At 35.2% G+C, this 21,651-nt stretch overlaps 2 protein-coding genes across 2 annotated transcripts; one reads left to right on the forward strand and one right to left on the reverse strand.

Annotated features, from left to right (window-relative positions):
- The first annotated feature begins 4,604 nt into the window (after nt 1-4,604).
- On the forward strand, nt 4,605-8,717 carry LOC107867117 (probable disease resistance protein At4g33300). The gene is made up of 6 exons (XM_016713228.2): nt 4,605-4,957; nt 5,707-6,122; nt 6,321-6,730; nt 6,823-7,178; nt 7,293-7,498; nt 7,588-8,717. The coding sequence occupies exons 1-6, from the start codon at nt 4,683-4,685 to the stop codon at nt 8,418-8,420; spliced, it is 2,496 nt and encodes an 831-aa protein (XP_016568714.2). The 5' UTR covers nt 4,605-4,682; the 3' UTR covers nt 8,421-8,717.
- A 1,353-nt stretch (nt 8,718-10,070) lies between these two features.
- Nucleotides 10,071-19,922, reverse strand: LOC107867116 (nucleobase-ascorbate transporter 3). Its single transcript, XM_016713227.2, has 14 exons — nt 19,279-19,922; nt 16,562-16,659; nt 16,298-16,474; nt 13,297-13,397; nt 13,072-13,147; nt 12,924-12,983; nt 12,656-12,840; nt 12,480-12,576; nt 11,617-11,703; nt 11,433-11,491; nt 11,103-11,194; nt 10,916-10,993; nt 10,673-10,833; nt 10,071-10,461 (listed from the first exon to the last, which is right to left on the reverse strand). Exons 1-14 carry the CDS (start codon nt 19,439-19,441, stop codon nt 10,243-10,245), a joined length of 1,653 nt encoding a protein of 550 aa, XP_016568713.2. The 5' UTR covers nt 19,442-19,922; the 3' UTR covers nt 10,071-10,242.
- Nucleotides 19,923-21,651: the final 1,729 nt, after the last annotated feature.

Consider the following 21,651-nt stretch of genomic DNA (forward strand, 5'->3'; position numbering starts at 1 on the left):
TTAGGAGGGGAAGTGTAAATTTTGTGTTTCTACATATATTTTTCATTTTTTTTAAAATAGCTGACATATTATTAAAAAATTGGCTCCCAAAAACTTGAAGGCCTAAAGCATTGGCTTCAGAAGCCTTACCCTCAAGCCGACCTTGTATCAAACTTTCATTAAATTTTATTTAGACACTCAAATAATAATTTATTTTAATTGAGCACATGAATGTATGATAAAGTGCTTCTACTAGATATTTTATCACGTGTTTAGACACTCAATTGAAATATATTAGAATTTGCATGTCTAAATAAATTACCGGCAAGTTTACGGAGTTGTTGAGGTATTGTGAACTTTTGATGAAAATAGCATGTATCAAAATTATACTATTGAATAGTAACTGTTAGTATATTATAGGTATCTGTCAACCTAAACTACAGTGTATCAGAACCTTCTTCTGATGTTTCAACTTTCTACTGCAGACAGATTCTTTAGTTGTTTTACTATTACTTATGGTGGACTGCGTTTTTAATTGTGTTGAAATAACAGGCATATATGTAAGCAACATGAAAATTGGTCAATATGCTCAAGTCTTGAAGGTGGTTTTATTTGCTCATAGACTTGCAGTTGGTGGGTAAACTATGTCAAGTTCATATTTCAGCAAAAGTGGACTTTATTTTGTTCAATTTATTTTACGTACAGAATTGTATGGATTAATTCGATAATTTGAAAATTGTGTTATACTGAATGATAAACAATGAACCTGACTGACTAATTTGGATTCGCGCTGCGCAGGGCTCATTCGGGAAAAACGCTTTCTACCAAAGATTTTTTCATACACAAGACTCGAAAGCGAAATCTCTGATTAAGGATGGAGCAATCTCATTCACCGATCTATATTCTTTGATGGTGAGTTCAAATTATGTTAGAATACTAATTTATAAAATTTAGTCTGGTTTCAAGTGAGATCGATAATTTCACTGTTTAAGTGAATATGAAGGGATGATTTAAAGCTCAAATACATGATTTTTGTGAATTTTTTTTTTATAAACGTGTTATTTAAACTAGTTAGAAATAATTTAAGGAGGTTGTGTATAAAATTTCAAGTTATGAAGATGTGGACGGATTTTGAACAAGAACTACATTTGATAATCATTAATAAATAAATAAAAATAGGGGGGAATAAAAAATCTGTCATGGTGGCTAGCCACATCTTTACAAGATTGATGCAATACGTGTCCATACAAAATAGACGCATTGCTTGCCTTAATAGAAACAATAATGTGTAAACACTATTGTAAAAATAGTGAAACCTACGGAGCATGGTTGACTGTAGGGAGGTAGATGTCTCATGTAAAAGATTTGGATTAAATTTAGCCTTCATTTATCCTTTTTAATAAAGTTTACATTTTCTCTATTATTTGCGAGCTATAATAATATTATTGTCCAAGTGAGCATAAATTGAAGAATATTACTCCATATATCATTTTTTTTTACTTTGTCCATATTTTACTTGACTCGCTTTTTAAAAAATAATAAATAAAAAAATAATTTTATTATATTACTCATATTAATTCAAGGTGAATTATTATGTGTATGTTATTGTAGATGACTTAGTTTTGGTTGATGGGAGTCGCAACGGAGTTAACACCAATTAAGTTAGAAGCTTGGAGACATCCTAGAGTATAAAAAGTTTAGGTTAAGTAGGAAAAAGACTTATTATTTAGAGTGCAAGAACGAACTATTTAATTCGATAAAATAATCTGTAAAAGTTGACAAACGTAGCATAAAACATATAAAAATAAATATACATATATATATATATATATATATATATATATAAAGAGGGAAAATTATTTTTTTTTGGGGGGGGGGGGGGGGGGAGAGGGGAGAGGGAGGTATATAAATCTAGCTATGACTTTAAATTAGTACTAAAAGCATCAAAAAAATTATATGTATTGAAATATTTTTCATCCCAACTATATAAAAAATTTGTACAAAATATTTTAGGCTCAATATTTATACTAGAATAAATAAATAATTTTTAATTAAATAATAAAAACACACAAATAGATTAAATGGGCTAATTAATTTCTGTTAATCAACACCCAATTGGCAAAATGAAAAAGGAGTGAGAAGGAGAAAATGCTGCAAGTGAGAATCGACCACCTGACTTCAAACATCAAAATGAACCCCCTTGACCATTGAGCTCTACATTTCAGTGGTACTGAGGGGGTTCATTAAATATATTATATCCATATAATTTAAATTTGACTTTATATATATAATGTAATTTTTCGGTTGAGGGGGTTCGGGTGAAACCCTCACCGCCACGTAGATCCGCCTTGCTCCCCTTGGAAGGTGTGAAAGGTTGACAATCGATGAATTCAAAAGAAGCAGATTTCGACCGAAAAATTATAATAAAAAAATTATTAGATAAAGCGTTTCATAGTTACAGCTTACTGAGTTATATAAGAAGGTGTGAATCACACAAATTAGGATAGAAGTTGGTTAGTAGGCACGAGTGCGATTTCATAAGAGATTCATGAAGTAAGTTATTTATCTGATCCCTTTTTTCCATTGATATCGCTCTTTCCATTGTCCAAGATTCCCCCCTATTTTTGCCTTGCATCCATACTAGTAGTCACAGGACTACTCTAGTAGTCTCCCGCTCTTCAATTTCTGTTGCTATCTATTATTTCATGCAATTTGATTGTAGTATTGGTTGAACTATTAGCTGTTGTTTTTGTTACTTGCTATTGTCTATTATATTGTCATTACGTTTTTTTACTAGAAACAAATATTTTTGTCTTAAGCTGAAAGTTCTATTAAAAACAACCTTTTAAGTTAAGTACGTATAATTTACATACACTTTATCCTCTCCAACCTCATTATATCAAACTACTATGGTGTTATTTTTGTTACCCCTATTAATTATAGGGCATCTTACATAAATCACAACATTTTGTTATCTAATTACTCTCTCTCCCAACTTTTATATTAATTACGTGATATCCCAGATATGATACGTTATTTAATCTCCTATACATAAGTTTATGATATATTACTAACTAATTAATTGAAGATAAAAAAAAGGAAAAAACAAGTAAAAGTGACTACAATTTAGTAATTAACACACTCAATTTAAGATTGTGGCTGTTTAATTACATAAAATCTATAACAACTTCTTTATTTGAAATTTGAATAGTCAAATCAAGCTTCATCAATCATAATCTTCCAAAACTAACTCCTTCTCCAATCATTCATTCCATGTTCATCATAAAAAATCTCGCCCCCTGCATTCAGAAAAAAATTAAACACAATATAAGAATTTGATGTCTTAGAAGTACAAATCTCATATCCCATATATATCTTTCTATGTAAAAAGTTTAATGTATCAGGAATGCGAAATCCATATCACATACAAATCTTTTTATGTATCATAAAATTTTCAATAGTTTGATCAGAAAATAAATCTATGTATCATAATCAGTATATTAAATGTATCAGGTTTAAAAATGAACCAAAATCACATATAGGTTGAATTATATGTTAGATAGCATGCAATGTCTTATTAACCTTGGATCTATGTATCAGACATATTATATTGAATGTATCAGGTGTAAAAAGAACCAAAATCACGCCTTCAATAGTTTGGTTAGAAAATAGATCTATGAATCATAATCAGTATATTAAATGTATCAGGTATAAAAATGAACCAAAATCACATATAGGTTGAATTATACGTCAGAAAGCATGCAATATCTTATTAACCTTGGATCTATGTATCAAACATATTATATTATTGAATGTATCAGGTGTAAAAAGAACCAAAATCATGCCTAAATTTTTTGATGTATCAGAACAAACAAATATGTACGAATACAATGTGGTCATCTGCAACGCATCTATATTATTATCAAAATTTTCGATTTGAAGACTTGTTTATTCATATGATACATTACGTTAACAAGAATACGTATAATTCATAATTCATACCTTTGATAATTTTTTTTTTTTAAACTTGCTTTATTTTCCTCTTCGCAGATGTAACAATATGCTTCTTATTGCCACTATCAACAATCTCCCATAGTTTCTTCATCATAGTCGGATAGTTACGATACTTCGATCTATTTTCACAAAAAGTCACTGTCTTTGTAATCAAAAAAATTATGAAAACAAACTTACCTCCTATAAATTTGAAGAAGAAAGCTAATGGAGGTTGTAATTGAAAGTTAAAACTTGAATGTTGAAGTAGTTTAGTGGCTGATAACACGGTTAAAATTCAAAATTGCTGAGTTGATGAAAATTACTTCTCCATGATTTTGGGCGAGTTTTGAGGAGTAGGAGGTACAAAAATAGAGTGGGTTGTAATGTATCAGCAAATATTATGATTTTATGAGTTAGAAAGGATTTTTATAATTAATTTAATAGGATAAGATTTTAAGTAATAATAAAAGTTAAGGTGTGGTTTCAAGTAATTTTTCCTTAATCATAAGCAAGGGAGTACTACTAGAGTGAAACATATTGTGTAAATTTCCCAAATAAGAAATTGAGAGGGTTAAGTTCGTCATTTCACAAACCCCCACGAAGTATAGTACTTCATAATAAGCTCAATAGACATCACTCAAAAAAAACTTCAACCACTTCTTCAACCATAATATGAAAATCAAACTCCCGTCTCTTCCAACTTCCCAAACATGGCGGTAACGGACTTTTTCGCCGGCGAAATCGCCACTGAACTCATAAAATACTTACTATCCATAGTTAAAAAATCCACTTTGTGCCGTTCAAGCGCTGAGAATCTCATAACCAGCATCAATGGTCTCCTCCCAATCATCCAAGAAATCAAACAAACAGGTGTTGAACTTCCACAAATACGTCAAAATCAGATTGATGATTTCTCTAAACTTCTCAGGGATGGATATGAACTCGCCGGAAAAGTTCTCCATTCCGGTAGATGGAATATGTACAGGTGTGTCATCATCTCATCTAAAAAGCTTAAACAATTTTAGCGATAATATATTCTTAATTACTTTATCATATTACTTAGCCCCGTTGATATGATACAACAACTCTCTAGTTAGAGTTAAGTATTTTACCAAACTAACTTTATTTCCTTCATTTTATTTTACTTCACCCTCTTGTTAGAATAGTTATCATTTTCGCTCAATACTACCCTATATCGTTTCGTCCAATAGTCAAATTTATATTTACAGAACATAATTAATAAGGCTAGTATAGTAAAGTAAACTCCTAATAAATGTTTTTTCATATGTGACAAAGTCAATATGAGCCAAGTAAAACGAATCGAGGGATTAAAGCTCTCTTGATTTGCTTTAAATGGACGTGTGTAAAAGTACAGTGATGAGTGGCCAAGTAAATTGATGAAATGGATGGAGTTTTATGTCTCACCCATAATTTTCAACCCGGAGTATAGATATATATGTAAAACTTTACTAAAATAAAATAAATATTTAGATTTGAACCTATTTTAATATTACAATGAGTTGAATGCTGAAAATCTTAAAAGTTGAACTTGGTAAATTTAAATTCTGAATCTGTCTGCTTGTGTGATTCTTTTTTGTGAAACAAATATTTTTGATTTTTGGATAGTTGAATTGGACCCCTTGCTGCTCTAATAGGTTATTGAATTGTATGATCCCCGTCTAAGAGTTTAAGTTGTTAGAAATTACATAATTTATATTATTGCCTCAATAACAGGAACCTACAGTTGGCTAGGAAAATGGAGAGGCTCGAGAAAAGAGTAACGAGGTTCATGCAAGTTACAATGCAAGCCCATGTACTGGCTGATGTTCATCATGTTAGGTTTAACATGGAGCAGAGATTTGATGTGCTTGAGCATAGGCTTAAAGCTATTAAAATAGGAGTTGACGATAGTGGTGGTGGTGCCGGTGGAGGAGGATGTTTAGGGGAAGCTGTGAAAAGAATGGAAGAGGATGAGAAATGGTTTGAGGATAGTTTTGTAAATTTGGGTGCTGGGATTGAGTTGGGGAAGACGAAAGTGAAGGCGATGCTGATGGGTGAACAGAATAGGGGTGTGTTTGAGATTTGTGGAATTGGAGGCAGCGGCAAGACTACCTTGGCGAAAGAGATATGTAAAGATGATCAAGTTAAAAGTAAGTACTTAATTAATCTCAAAGAAGTTTCTCATTTCTCTTACTTTAAGGTTTTGTATTGTTGATGATCGAGTTAATAGTAAGTAATCACAAAAAAGGTTTCTCATTTCCAAGTTGTTGATTGGAGTGTAGTCTAAATTGGTCGTAAACAACCTTTTCTTTTTAAAATAACGGTGGTGTCTGGCCATGTTTTACCAGGTTATTTCAAGGACAGGATTTTCTTTTTCACTGTTTCTCAATCTCCAAATGTGGAGCACTTGAGGAAAATGATTTGGGAAAAGATATCGGGGTGCAATCTCCATGGTTATGGATATGGGGAGATGTTACCCCAGTGGAACCTGCAGTACCAATGGAATATGAAATCTGCATCCCCGGTACTCTTGATTCTTGATGATGTTTGGTCTCTATCTGTTCTAGAGCCACTAATTTTCAAGATCCCCGGCTGCAAGATCCTAGTTGTATCCCGCATCAAGTTTCCTCCATCGATCATTGACTGTATTTATGATTTAGAGTTGTTAAGGGAAGATGAAGCTATGTCATTATTTTGCCATTTTGCTTTTGGACACAATTCCTTTCCGCGTGGTTTCAATCAAAAGCTTGTCAAAGAGGTACTAGTATATGTTTTTGGCTGCATATCCGTTTTCCTTGCAAAAACTTCTAGTTATACTTGAGCGTTAACTGAAGGTTCTTGGACTTTTAGGTTGTGGATGAATGTGAAGGGCTTCCTTTGGCTCTTAAGGTCATTGGATCTTCATTAAAAGGAAAGCCTGAGATGTTCTGGACAAGTGCAAAAAACAGATTATCACGAAGTCAACCTGTCTGCGAGTCTCATGAACTGCAGTTGCTTGAGCGAATGAAATTGAGTATCGACTGTTTGCCTGAGAAGGTGAGAGAGTGTTTCCTGGACTTGGGTGCTTTCCCAGAAGACAAAAGGATTCCTCTTGATGTTCTAATTAACATGTGGGTGGAGCTACATGACATTGACGAGGAAGAGGCTTTTCACATTCTTGTTGACCTTTCAGACAAAAATCTCCTAAATCTAGTCAAAGATGCACGGTAAGCTGTGGATTCAGATCTCCTCGAACAATCTTTTAATTTTTGTTAGAAGATGATTTTTTTATGGGAAAAATCAATGTGTTGATAGACTTTAATGTGTTGTTCATGTGGCAGAGCTGGAGATATGTATACAAGTTACTATGAGATATCGGTGTCTCAGCATGATGTATTACGAGACCTAGCAATTCATATGAGCAATCGTGATGAGGTAAATCAGAGAAGGCGATTGGTCATGCCGAGAAGAGACACGAGGTTGCCAAAAGAATGGGAAAGAAATGTGGATGAGCCATTCCATGCACGAGTCATCTCTGTGCATACAGGTATTACCGATCCTTGGTTAGTGCAGATAACTTGATAATCAAAACTTTGTTCTTGTGGTATAAACAGAAATTATTTCTTTTAAATGCAGATCAAATGGGAGAAATGGACTGGTTCAGAATGGATTGCCCAAAAGCTGAAGTAGTGATTCTCAATTTTGCCTCGTCTGAGTACTTCTTGCCTCCTTTCCTAGAGAACATACCAAAGCTAAGAGCATTGATAATCATAAACTACAGTGCTAGCAATGCAGTTCTTCATAACATGTCTGTCTTCAGTCGTTTAACTAACTTGAGAAGCCTTTGGTTCGAGAAGATATCCGTCACTCACTTATCTGACTCCACAAATCCTCTCAATAACTTGCGAAAGATATCTCTAATGCTTTGTGACATGAAAAACAGCTTAGATGAGTCAGACATAGACCTCCCTGGTTTGTTCCCACAGCTCTCAGAGTTCACAATGGATCATTGCATCAACTTCAACAAGCTGCCATCAAGTATTTGCCAGTTGCATAAGCTCAAGAGCCTTAGTATCACTAACTGTGATAGTCTTAATGAACTTCCATCTGATTTAGGTGAATTACAAGCTTTACAAGTTTTAAGGATATATGCCTGCCCACATCTGAAAAGGCTTCCCCCGGGTATCGGTCATCTGGTAAAGTTGAAGTATCTTGACATTTCGCAATGTGTTGGTTTGAGATGTCTCCCTGAGGCCATTGGATGCTGTCAAAACTTAGAGAAGATTGATATGCGGGAGTGCCCTCAAATCGAGAGCTTGCCAAACGCTCTAACCTTTCTTGAATCATTACGTTGTGTAATTTGTGACGATGAAGTTTTTTGTCAATGGAAAGATGTTGAGAAGGCTGTACCAGGTCTCTCTGTACAGGTTGCCGAGGAGTGCTTCACTCTTGACTGGCTATCTCAGTAATCAAGTTCCCAATAATCTTTTTCCCCTTTACTTGGGGTTTCTTTCGCGTAAATGTAGTAAGTTTTTTATCTGCAGGTTGCTGAGGATCTGCTCAGTGGCATCCCCAGTAGTCAATTTTCCAGTTCTGTATTTTCCCCTTTACATGGGGTTCCTTATATTTCTTGTAAATAGTATATAGCTAGCTCTATTTAAATATATAGATGGACTATATCTCAATAGGTTGATCTTTCTCTTTACTAAACCATAATGCTGTAACAAAATAATTACAGGTAATCCATAAAAGTGAGATTAACGCAAGTTATCTGCTATAACATGTTATGCTATACAGCCTGTTTCATGTCTCATTACGACCTTGGTATACTATTCTCTATCTTGAGCCGAGGGTCTATCGGAAACAGCCTCTCTACTTCATCGGAGGTAGTGGTATGGACTGCGTACATTTTACCCTCCCCAGACCTCACTTTGTGGTTGTTGTTGTTGTATATGCTATAACATGTTAGTTTACACTGATAGTGTAAATCCAGTGCAAAAATACATCTTAGAACGTGCACTCGCAGCTCAAGATTTACAGCGTCTAGATTCTGAATCTATCACGGCAGCTTTGACTCATAGTTTTGAGGAAAGGCAGGAATGTATCAATCAACAAACAGGTGCCAAGGCCAACCAAATGAATCGAGAGCTTGGTCCAAAATTTGTATTTATAGTAAGAAGGTTACCTGATATCCATTCAGTAAACAAACCGAGATGTTTCAAAACCCATAAACTTAGAATCTTGAATTCGCCTTTTTTGGTGAACCAGAAAGTGGAAGCTAAGTAAACGTGTGGACCCTGCTAAGTGCTAAAATAAGTAATCATGGTCACTGAAACTGAGAAAATAAAAACAATACTCTAATATCCTGATAAAAAGGGGGAAAAAAATATATTTAATATGAGGTTCATGGAACCAAAAAATTCAGTAAATCAAATGTGGGGGACCGTTTGCTAGTTTTCTTCAGATGATTGGGAAAGAAGTGAGGTTTGTTCAAAGAATTTGACAAATTTTCCACTGCAATTTGGTAGGGTTCACATCCAACATATTGTTTTCAAAGAATTTTTTGACCTATTGACTTTGAGCACAAATGTCATTTTTGATGACCACTCTTATGAGACATCATTTTCGCAAAGGGAAGTAGGCAAAGGAACCATGTTCTCGTAAGATCTAATTCAAATCATCATGGAATTCTCGAGATATTTTTTATAAAGTTTTATAATATCTGTAACGGTTTCGATTTAGGTGGACAACCTAGAAGATATATGTTTATATTGAATTAGCTCCAACACATAGCGAATGAAAAAAGCATTAATCCTGAATTCTCTTCTAGACTAGAAAAATGTCTATCAATTGACCCCGATCTAAGTCTTCCTTTTTCATGTCTCTACCAAGAGATGCGCCATGTTCATAGAAATCGCGCGCAAAGACCATTCCAACGCCCAACAACAAATTCGATGCAATCCTACAAGTGATGTCTGACGATCCAAGGAGCTAAGACCATTCTAATGTCCGTCTCACTTCATTTTATACTGTACAATTATATAACTTAAATCCATTAAATAAACTTAGCATACAACATGGGAAAATATAAACTTAGCATAATACAACATGGGAAAATATAAACTTAAATCCTACTGGCTATGCATCATAAAAACTTGCAGGCCTCAATTGTCTGATGTTCACAAATTTCATGTAATAATAACTGAACATGACAAAAATTGTACTAAGTTGTGAGCTAAAAAGAAATTGTCATACAGCTTTTGATAGTCATATACATGGATGTATAAGTTCTCACAGAAATCTACTTGGGATGTACTCATTAATTCTAAGAGGGTAACTGTAAAACTCATCATTTCTGCTATCTCCTTTCCTCCTCTGGAATGGAACCAACCATGGAACACCTCTATCATCTTTCGAGTGTCTCGCTTTGAGCGTGTTGTCTACGAATGTCCCAACAATCGTTGCAACGGTAGGAGGTGAAGAAAAGATCGTGTTCAATATGTCGTTAAACTGCAAGAAACATTGGACGAGTTTAAGTTTCCATGTGTCGAAGAACTTATGTTCTAAGCATTGACAGCATAAAACAAAGTCTTAACTGATCAAAGCCGCTTGTAAGATTTTTGCACACACCTTTGATGAGCATTAATTTGTGATCTACGAGTACTATCAAATGCATATCGCCAAATTACAAAGAGGGATCGTGTGAAGTTATGTTTCTTACCCATCCAGCTGGAGTTCTAACAGGTCCGTGGCCAGCAATATCCGTGTTCATCACGAAGTATTGGGGTATAGATATACCGAGGAATAGAGAGATACCGAGCACGTATATATTCCGCATGGAGTTCTTGTTGGCGAATTGGCTGAAGGAAATACCAATAGCAGCTGCAGCAAAATTTTCCATTCCTTAGTTATACTGTAATAAGTCGACGAGAAGATCAACAAGCTAAGAGAGAAAAGCACTTACCAACTATACCGTATAAGATGCAGTAGATAGCTGCAAATATAGGTATAGGAATTTGAGCAAAGAATACTCCAAATTTTCCTGGGTAATAACAACTTGTGTTATTCATTGCTAATCGTAAAACATAATGTGGGATAAAGAAAGCAAGGGACAGGCCAGGCAAGAGATGTAGGGAGAGAAAATGTCAAACCAAATATCGAGAAGAAGATCATGAAAGCAGTAGAAATCTGAACAACTCGTCGACTCCCAACACGAGTTAGTCCCAGAAGGCCGACATTCTCTCTGCAGTGTTGTATCATCCATAAATTAGGAGCGAAGATAACAGTAAATTAAAACAAAAGATATGGAAAGCTTCGTAGCTTAAGGGCAGTAGCCTACACCTAACTTCCCGGATGTAGCGTAGTGCAAAAGACTCGATGCAAGATAAACTATATCTAACTGAAAAGCATGCCATTAATACTACTTAACGACTGAACCAGAAGACAGTTTGCATTAAATCAAGTGAGCAATCAACCCTTACACAGATGCAGTAGTGCCAACAACAGCACCGAAGAACCCATCGAAGAGCTGTCCTATACCCTGGACAAGAAGCAAAGTACAATTGAACGACTTTCTGATGCTACAAGTTTATCAGAGGGCCAAAGTAGTACACAAATTGTTGTCAAGTGATAAGGCATTGCTGAATCATTTGGTGGATGTCGCACCTGTAAGCCAATGCTTCTACTCACAACATGTGCCGGAGGGAATGTGGCCCCTGCAAGCCTTGACGCAGCATAAAACGTTGCTGTTGACTGCAAATAAATGTTTGAGGTAAATTTGAAAAGAGATCATAACATAGCAACTCCTTGAGTGGCTGCCATAATCTGCTTGATTTAAAACTATTCAAATCAATGCAAGATCAAGGAAGAGCATACACAGAAGATTAGAAGTGAACAATCCAATATAATTCTTTAAACTTCTCGTATGTACTAAATTTAACTAGATATTTAACTTCTTTATTTTAATAACCTTTTTAACTAGAACACCTGCGCCCCAATATCATGAATGCTCAGTATGGATCTATAATATTTTAAAGGATTATCTGACACCAAGGGATTCTCTAATTTACTCTAGTGGTTATATCTTTAATACACTACAAAATTTCCTTTCAACTCTGAACAAAAAATTGAAATTCTTTCTTCTCTAGTGCTACTAAATCTTCTTTTTTTTTTCTTTGGTAGGATACTTTAATTCATGGATCTTCTCCTTGCTTAAATAAACTTTGAACGAAGTGCAGAATGATCCCCCAACTTTATAATATATAAAGTATTTTCAACGGTAACTGTTTGGCATTGTAGTAATAAAACTACTATCAAGCCATAATTGGACATTCAGTAAGGTCAATTGAACACACCTCTTGTGGCATCCTACAGGTCGACAGAAAAAGGTGTTACTAGATCTCCTGGCGCCAAGAACTACTTCTCTTCTAAACCCATAATTTGTTAGTGGAGTCAAATACTAAAACTCATGTTTCTATAAGTAAAGTTAATTCAATGGGTAGGAACAGATTTGAAAATGAAAAGTGAACCTCTGCTGATGAAACAAGTGCAGCACCCATCATTCCAAAGAGATGGCTAGCTCTGAATATGGGAGTCCCCCACTGGAAAGGGTAAGGGACTTTGACCCTACATGCAGCCAAACATACAAGTCAGGAGAAGATAGACGTTGAGGACTTTGCCATTATTGTATCCATCAGTTCAGTACCATGGAGCTGATGACAAGAGGAATGAATGGTCAACTCGGCAGCTCAGCTTAGTTTGCTCCTTTACATGGTTGTAAGCACCAGCAACGGTAAGAATAGCAGCAAAAGCCCAGATAAGCCCAACGCAGAGGAGCAAAGCAAACCTTTCAAGTATGGATTGGGCAACTGGATGAACATGTTGCATATACTGCAGATGACTTGACCAACATTACAATCTTCCAGTGAAGTGAAAGAAAGAGAGAAAAATTAGTCAACGAAATAATAAATTACCTGCTGGGAAATGATAAGTAGAATTAACATAGGTAGGCCAATCTCTATACAATCACCCACCTGATCAAGTTATAGGATCATAAAGAAAACTGGATGAGGTTTATGCAACTCTTCGTGCAATGAAGCTTTTAGATATTTAGGATAATACCTGAGGAAAGCCTCTACCAAACAAACCAAGACCTACAACACAGACAAGGGGCGTAACGACAACAGGACTGAAAAACCTGTAGACAAAATGGATCACGTCATTCCTCCAACAGAGAGGGTGTAATAAAACTAAGAAACACAATGGAAAGGCAATCCAAAGACATCTCCAAGGTTATAACCCAGTACTAATGGTCCTCCTAATACGTATTCAGAAGATACAACTTACTTTGTAAGATTTCCCCAGACTTGGCTATATCCAAGTATTATGTTGATAAAGGAAGACACAATCAGCGACCCTTGAATAGCTCTCATAGTGTGCTCGAATCTCTACAAACAACAATAAAGGGTAATGCATCAGAAATATCATCAGTAGTTATGCAAGATCCATGGCTTTGAGATTTCTACGCAGTCACAAACTCAGATTAGGTGTACTCCCAGTCTCCCAGTCATGAGCATTAACAACATACTTCACATTAACACCACAAAGCACAAACTTTGAGGTAAACACAGAGGAAGTAAAACCAGAATCCGAAACCAAGGTATGCTCAATCAATATCCACGCGACGGGGCCCGACGAGATTCCGGTGGATTTTTGAAAGTTCTCTGGCTGGTTAGGGTTAAGGTGGCTGACCAACTTGTTTAACAATATTTTCAAGTCATCTAAGATGCCTGAGGCGTGGAGATGGAGTAAAGGGTGACATTTAGAGTTGCAACAACTACCGGGGTATTAAGTTGTTGGGTCACACGATGAAGATTTGGCAGAGGGTGGTGGAGCGGAGGTTGAGGAAGATTGTGTCTATTTCGGAGAATCAATTTGGTTTTATGCCTGGTCGCTCCACGACTGAGGCAATTCACCTTGTGCGGAGATTGGTAGAGCAGTCTAGAGAGAGGAAGAGGGATCTTCACATGGTGTTTATTGACTTGAAAAAGGCGTACGACAAGGTCCCTAGGGAGGTTCTTTGGAGATGCTTGGAAGCGAGGAAGGTCCCGGTGGCGTACATCAGAGCGATTAAGGACATGTATGAGGGAGAAGACTCAGGTAAGGACTGTGGGAGGAGGAGGAGATTCTGACCATTTCCCGATCTTGACAGGGTTGCACCTGGGATAACTCTTAGTCCGTTTCTTTTCGTGTTGGTGATGGATGTGTTGACGCGGAATTTAAAACGCGAGGTGCCTTGGAGTATGCTTCTCGCGAATGATATAGTTTTGATTGATGAGTTGCGACAAGGGGTTAATGATAAGCTGGAGGTTTAGAGGCAAACCCTTGAGTCTAAAGGTTTCAGGTTGAGTAGGACCAAGACTGAGTACTTGGAGTGCAAGTTTAGTGGCTCAAGGCTAGAGGAGAAGGTGCTAGTGAAGTTGGATACACAGGCGGTTTGCAAAAGGGATAGTTTTAAGTATTTCGGGTCTACGATTCAGGGAAATGGAGAGATAGATGAGTATGTCTCTAACCGTATTAGGGCAGATTGGATGAAATGGAGGCTCGCTTTGGGAATTTTATGCGATAAGAAGGTGCCCCCAAGCTGAAAGGCAAATTCTATAGAGTTGCAGTCCGGCCTGCTATGTTGTATGGAGCGGAGTGTTGGCCGGTTAAGAATTCTCATATCCAAAAGCTGAAGGTGGCGGAAATGAGGATGTTGAGTTGGATGTGTGGAAGCACAAGGGCTGACAGAGTTAGGAATGAAATTATTCGGGAGAAGATGGGAGTGGTGTCAGTGGAGGATAAAATGCGGGAAGTGAGGTTGAGATGGTTTGGTCATATGATGAGGAGAGGCACGAATGCGCCAGTTCGTAGGTGTGAGAGGTTGGCCTTGGGAGGTTTCAAGCGGGGTAGGGATAGGTCAAAGAAGTATTGGAGAGAAGTGATTAAGCGCGACATGGTGCAGTTACAGTTGACTGAGGACATGACCCTAGATAGGAAGTTATGAAGGAAAAGCATTAGGATAGAGGGCTAAGGGTGTGGATGGGGCATAGTCAGTAAGTAGGTGGTCTTTGGTATCCTTTGTTTGGTAATGTACAAATTTTTTATGGATGTCGTACCTATGTTATTTTATTGTGTTCTATGCTTTTGATGCTTTTGTATACTGCCTTACATCTTGAACCGGGGGTCTATCGGAAACAGCCTCTCTACCTCTCTAGAGGTAGTGGTATGGACTACGTACGCTCTACCCTCCCCAGACCCCACTATGTGAGAATATACTGGGTTTGTTGTTGGTGGTGGTGGTAAACCTGAAAAGTAGATTAACGTAACTTTTTATGTTGTTTCCATGAGAGAAGTAGAACCAAAGCACGAACACGCTTCAACTACATTCATGCACTACATGTAATTTTAAAGAACACCCATCAAAGGCCTTCGAATACATCATGCCTATTTGTGATTCTTCAATCGGTGGCTTTGACTTATCCTAATTCTCAAACAAGATTAACATTTCATCGGCATTTTTGCATATACATCTTGTCTTCCACTAGGATGCTTCTGCTCAAACTATAAATGAAGTATTTATCAGCTTTTTTAGCACGGCATAACATCTTGTCTTTGAATATGATCCATAAACAAGTATTTATCTCTGAACAAACTACTTACACAATAAAAAGCATTCATCTGGTAGCTGTCATGTAAAGCATTAAGCTTTATCCTCCAAACAAGGCCTTGCATATCTTAAATTGGTAAGACTAAGATTTCATCAACAGTTCTGTATATGAGAATATCATGTCTTCTACTAACATACTTCAGATCTCAACTAACCTCTTCTTTTTGTACAAGTAAAGGAAAACTATATTTTACCAGGATTAGAATTCCCCACTAAGATAGATCAAGAAGTCCGGAGGAATGAAAGCTTTGCCATATCAGCGAATCGTTTAAGAGATCCACTTCTTTTATTTAAACCTATGATTCTAGCCTACTTACTTTGGATTGTATGGTAGAATTTGAGAATACAAAAATAATATCTAAAATTCAAATATCAGCGAATTAATATGAGTAACAAAGCTAAGGTGACATATAATGTAAATGAATTCATGTTCCAATGGTACTCCTAAGAACAAGACCATATGAGATAAGCAATAACTCTTTTTTAAGTGATTCCGTCTCCAATCAAAAAAGATGGGAAGACAAACCTACAAAGGGTTGTGAAAAAAGAAAAATGTCAGGGAAAGTTGTTTCCCAATATATTCGTAAAATATAATACACAAGTAATGGAGATATCTAAACAGGAAACTTTATTTACCTCATGCTCACTCCGGAAGTTACTGCCAGAAAGATCGTTAATGACCGACAGGGCTGATATAAGGTAAGCAAACGACGGACCCATCACAGTGGGAAGTCTTGTGCCAATGAGAGTTTGCAAGAGAGTATTCACTCCTGATGTGAAAAGCAAGGACTGGATAACTCGAGCTTTATCACCCTGCTCATGATATTAAATGCTAAGGATGTCAATATTAGATTGAAATGGTATCTCCAATACTAAACAGGCGAAATGCTAGAGATATACCGGACCCCCACCCATCTGAGGTACCAGCACGGTGGCAATCATAACTGTAGTTCCAAGCATAACTATGTAGTGTTGGAAAGCCAGCAAGGCAGTTTGTGCTGCAAAATGTAGAATCATGCCGCTGATTAGAAAAAAGGACCAATACTATAATTCGATTTCAGAATACGCCACTCATTTACAGGAGGTGAAAACTTCAAATCCTAACATCATTTCTTTTTTGGGAGGATAAGAAAGATCCTGAAATTGTTGCGCCCACGGTTTTCTGAAAGTCTTTTCGTTATTTTGGTTTATTAAAAAGTAAAAATTCCAATTTACAGGAACAAGGTAAATCATCAGAAGTGATCTAAATCCACTTCGATTAATGCATGAGGATTTCTAAATTCCATCAGAAATCGTCTACTTTCCTCCAAGTGGGCCATATGCAGTATAAACAAGGAAACTGCAAACCAAATCTTATTTATTAATAGAGAAATCTCTTCCCTATCAAAAGTATGTTACTCTAGACTGTAAAATACGAGAATCGTCCTTTAGCTGAATAACAGGTGATATCGAGGCAATCGAGCAACATTTAACAGGAGCATTTGTCTTTATTAGAATTCAGCCGTTTCATGGGGAGACAGCAGCTCCTTTTGGTTGGGAAATTATTTATTGAACAAATGAAACTTCTACATTTATGGAACGCCTTCACAGTACATTTCATACATCTGCATCTTAAGCAAGAAGCTTGACACTACTCAACTCCCCTTAAAACAGTTTGATTCTTACGTCTTAGATGATAGACAGCTTCCCCAGGAAAAAAAGAGAACATGTTTCAGCTCGATATCAGAAACAAAAGCATTTTACTTAGAGGTCTTAGCAATCTCAACTCCAAACATTGGAGGAATGGGGAGCTTTCTAAAGTCACCATGCCTACTATAATTCCGATTCCTTCACCTGACCATTGTCGTAAGAGCACAAGCATCAACTGACTTACATGAAGGGATCATTACATTGTCTCGGAAGATTCAGAAGCTATAATGAATTTTAAAACCCACCCCAATCCTTTCAATTACTCACAGTAATCCACTTGGACTAGTTGCTGCACTTCCACTTTTTGAGGCATACAACAACAAAAACAACAACATACCCAGTAAAATCCCACAAGCGAGACCCTTTTGAGGCATAAATAAATTAAATAAAGCCAAGAGATTAACTCCAACAACCTGCATCTATTAATTATCCTTGAAATTCACTGCCCTTGGAAATGATAAAGCTCATTAAGAAGGTCTGCGCTTTGAGCAAGTGCCTCCCTCATCCTCTCCTCTTTTTGGAAGGTAGTGGCCCTTTCGTCTATTTAATCTTTGGCTCATCTGAATAGCTTTAAATTTATTTGTATGTAGTACATTACTAACTGTGCCACATTAAATATTTGCAACCAAGGTGCATCCAACCGTGCAATGTCACATTCCATGCAAAAGACGAAAACTTCCGACAGGCGTATCTAATTCTGCTATCGTCCATGAAAGGGACTCTTCACTGAAGACATTGCTCTAATGATTGATGACCAAAATAAGTAAACTACGTAACGGGACTCAAGCTTGGCAAACGACATCAATATAGGTTCACTGTTCGAGTAGATGCTCAATTCGGCAACGTTGTTATGGTATCCCAATCAATCCCATTCCATCGCCATCCCCCTTGAGGAAATATCCAAGAAGTCCAATTCTTTCCACTGGACGGGGGAGTGGCTTTTAAGCAATTCATTATTTCGACAGTTTTAATCTTACTATAACCTGAACAACTAGACCTCTCTTGTTTACGTGATTCTCCCACAATAAGAGCAAACACAGCCAGATCATACAGCGAATTAGAATCGAATTAGTACAAAAGAAAAGAATACTAAAAGGACTGCCAGAAAGAAGCTTTACTTTCTCTCTCAAAGATAAAAATAAGGACACAAATTCCAACAGTCAGAAAACTAAAACACACATGTCCAAAAAGAAAATGACCATGAAAAGATTGAACCTTTTTGTTCAGCAAAAAGGTTATTCAGTAGCAATACTTTAAGATTTTAAAATCTACCCCAACCATGAAAGTGAAAACACAAACTTCACAAAAAGGAGTATGACAAAATTTCATCTTTTTACAACTACATTCTTGTTCAGCCAAAAAAAAGAAAAAAAAGAAAAAAAAGAAGAAAATCAATTTCAATGGCAATACTTTCCAATTATAAAATTCACATCAAAACCAAGATTGAAAAAGACACAAACTTTAACAATAAGAAGTGTCAAATTTTTCATTCGTTATCTTTACAAGTAGATTCTTGCTCAATAGAAATACTTTTAGCTTTTAAAATTCATCCCAAATAAAAAATTAAAAACACAAACTTCACAAAAAAAAAGTGTCAATTAACTTTTTAATTTTATCTTCACAAGTAGATTCTTGTTCACCAAAAAAACATCAATTTCAATAGCAATACTTTAAGATTATAAAATTCACCCAAACCAAGATAGAAAAAGACACAGACTTTAACAACACAAAGTATCTACTTTACAATTAGATTCTTGTTCAGCATAAAAAAAACTAATTTGAATATCAAGTACTTTTAGACTGTAAAATTCACAACCAAAACCAAGATTGAAAAAGACACAAACTTTAACAAACAAAGTGTCAATATTTCATGTTTTATCATTTCATTAAGGCATAGAATTTACTATAAATAGAAACAAAATACTAACGCCAAGAAGGATTAGAGTGTATGCAGTAGTGAAGCTGAAGTAGTTGTTCAGCAGGAGGAAACAAAGGTCCTTTAGCCGCACCAAGTGGCATTGCTGGCGGTGGCGCCGCCGTCTGTGGCGGCGGTGGCTGGTGGTTGTGTCCATGATTATGAGTTTCTCCCATAATTCTCTTTCTACTTTCCAAAAACACAAATATGGAACATTCAGACTTTCTAGTTTTCAAGAACTAGCACCGACATGATATACTAGTATAGAGTAGTAGAAATAAAGAAAATGAAATCTGAGTTTAAAGATTGTTAAGAGTCTTTTTTGTTTGTTTTTCTTTTGGAAGGAAAGAACATTAATTACAACAGTAAATGAAATTTGAATACAGATAAATACTTGTCGTTTGGTTTGAAATTGTTATCCGGGATAATTAAAAAAAACACATTTTTCAAGTGTTTGATTGGAGAGATAACTCCAACTCGAGGTAAGTTATCCCATTATTTTCTTCTTACTCTCTAGATAACTTATCCCATATACATGGTGAGATAAGTTATCTCGAATAATCCCAAAATAACTAATTTGAATATTAATTATCCTGAAATAACTATTTTCAAACCAAACTATCCATAATAAGTTCTGAAACATGCAGCTAAACTAGAAAACCATATTACTGTAGTACCTGCGTTTCATATTAATTGACTTGATGTATTTGATATACTACTTTTATTAAGAAAATATTAATTAAAGATTTATTTTATCAAATTAATTTTATTAATTATATTTTAAAATATAAATTTAAATAAATATATTTTATATAGTCATTTAATATTGAAATTAATATTGGAAGAATAAAATAAAATCCTCTTGATTTCAAAAGAGTCTATTGAAAACAACCTCTCTATTTCTCTAAAGATAGCGAAATAGATTGCGTATATTTTACATTCCTCAGACCCCACTAAGTGGGAATATATTGAATTTGTTGTTATTATTGTTGAAATTGAAATGAATATTTTTAGTAAGAGTATCGATTAAAACAAAACGGAGGAGTATACTCACTTCCGTCCTAATTTGCTTGTCCTCAGATTTTTTTTTTTTTTTTAACCCATTGCAAGAGAGTGTGTTTTCAAAAGAAATGGGAGAAAATAAATTTTTAAAATTTACTAAATTAAAATCAAACAAATTTGAAAACTGTATAATTTATTTAGATTCTTTTATTTTTCTGACAAGGGTGAAAGGGAGAGGAGATGAAAAAAAAAAAATGGCTAAACGTAAAGTGGGTGTATAAGGGTATTTGCGAATTTCGAGGAACATTAACATAACGCATAGCATGGGATGGGAAGTACAGGGGACATACCGCGTGGGACCTCGAATTTCGATGTAATGCCTCTCAATAAATGCCCATTCATTCTTCTCTTATTTACGATTTTGACATTCATGTACTTTCTTTCTTCATGCAAAAGTTGTCAGATTAGTAGTCTATCTTACTACTCCCAATGTTCGTCTTTAAGGAAAGTGCTAAATTAAAAAAAAAAATTAATTATTTTGAAACGATGGAAGTAGGACATAATTATCTTAAAAAATTAAAAAGAAAAAAAAGACTTTGATGGAAGAAATACAAAAATAAATTCCATTTAGTTTCTTAAGTATTATAGTTTGAATTGAAATGATGATGAGGATAGGACTAAAGAAAATATATGAGTAATAATTAAAGGTAAAGAAAATAAGAAGAAAACAAATTAGGAGCTTATAACATTTTTCCTCCTGTAAAGTGTCTGCCATTAGCAAATAAAGACAGACACTCCATGTCTGTTTCTTAACCTTATCTTTTCCTAATATGATTAGCCAAACTCTTCCATCGAATTCTCAAATATCAACATTAATCTGGTTTCATAAATCAATAATTAAGTACAATTCTATAAGTAAAATATAAAAAAAGATATATTTGAACCGTATGACAAGTAATGTCTAAAGAGAATCCGATATATTTGAACCTTATCATGAAGTAAAAAAATTGTTTTTATATCCTCGATTTAAAAGAATATTATACAAGAAAATATAATAATAAAACAACACCATATAAAGCAAACAAAACAATAAGAAATATTACATGTAGAAAAAACTTCCTCCATTCTATTTTATTTATCTCAAATTAACTTGACAAATTAATTAAAAAAAATAATTAATAACATGGTTAGTTTACTATAGTACCCCTATTGAATAATGTTTACATTTTAATTTGAAGAAAAAATAATTAATGCAAAGAATAAAACATGAAAAACTTTTTGTCTCTTCTTGATTTATGAAAAATGACAAATAAAATAAGAAATCAAATTAAAAAAATTGGGATAAATAAAATGGGACAGAAGGAGTGTGAAATTATGCAATTAC

Source organism: Capsicum annuum, chromosome 4, assembly GCF_002878395.1.
Source record: "Capsicum annuum cultivar UCD-10X-F1 chromosome 4, UCD10Xv1.1, whole genome shotgun sequence".
NCBI lineage: Eukaryota > Viridiplantae > Streptophyta > Magnoliopsida > Solanales > Solanaceae > Capsicum > Capsicum annuum.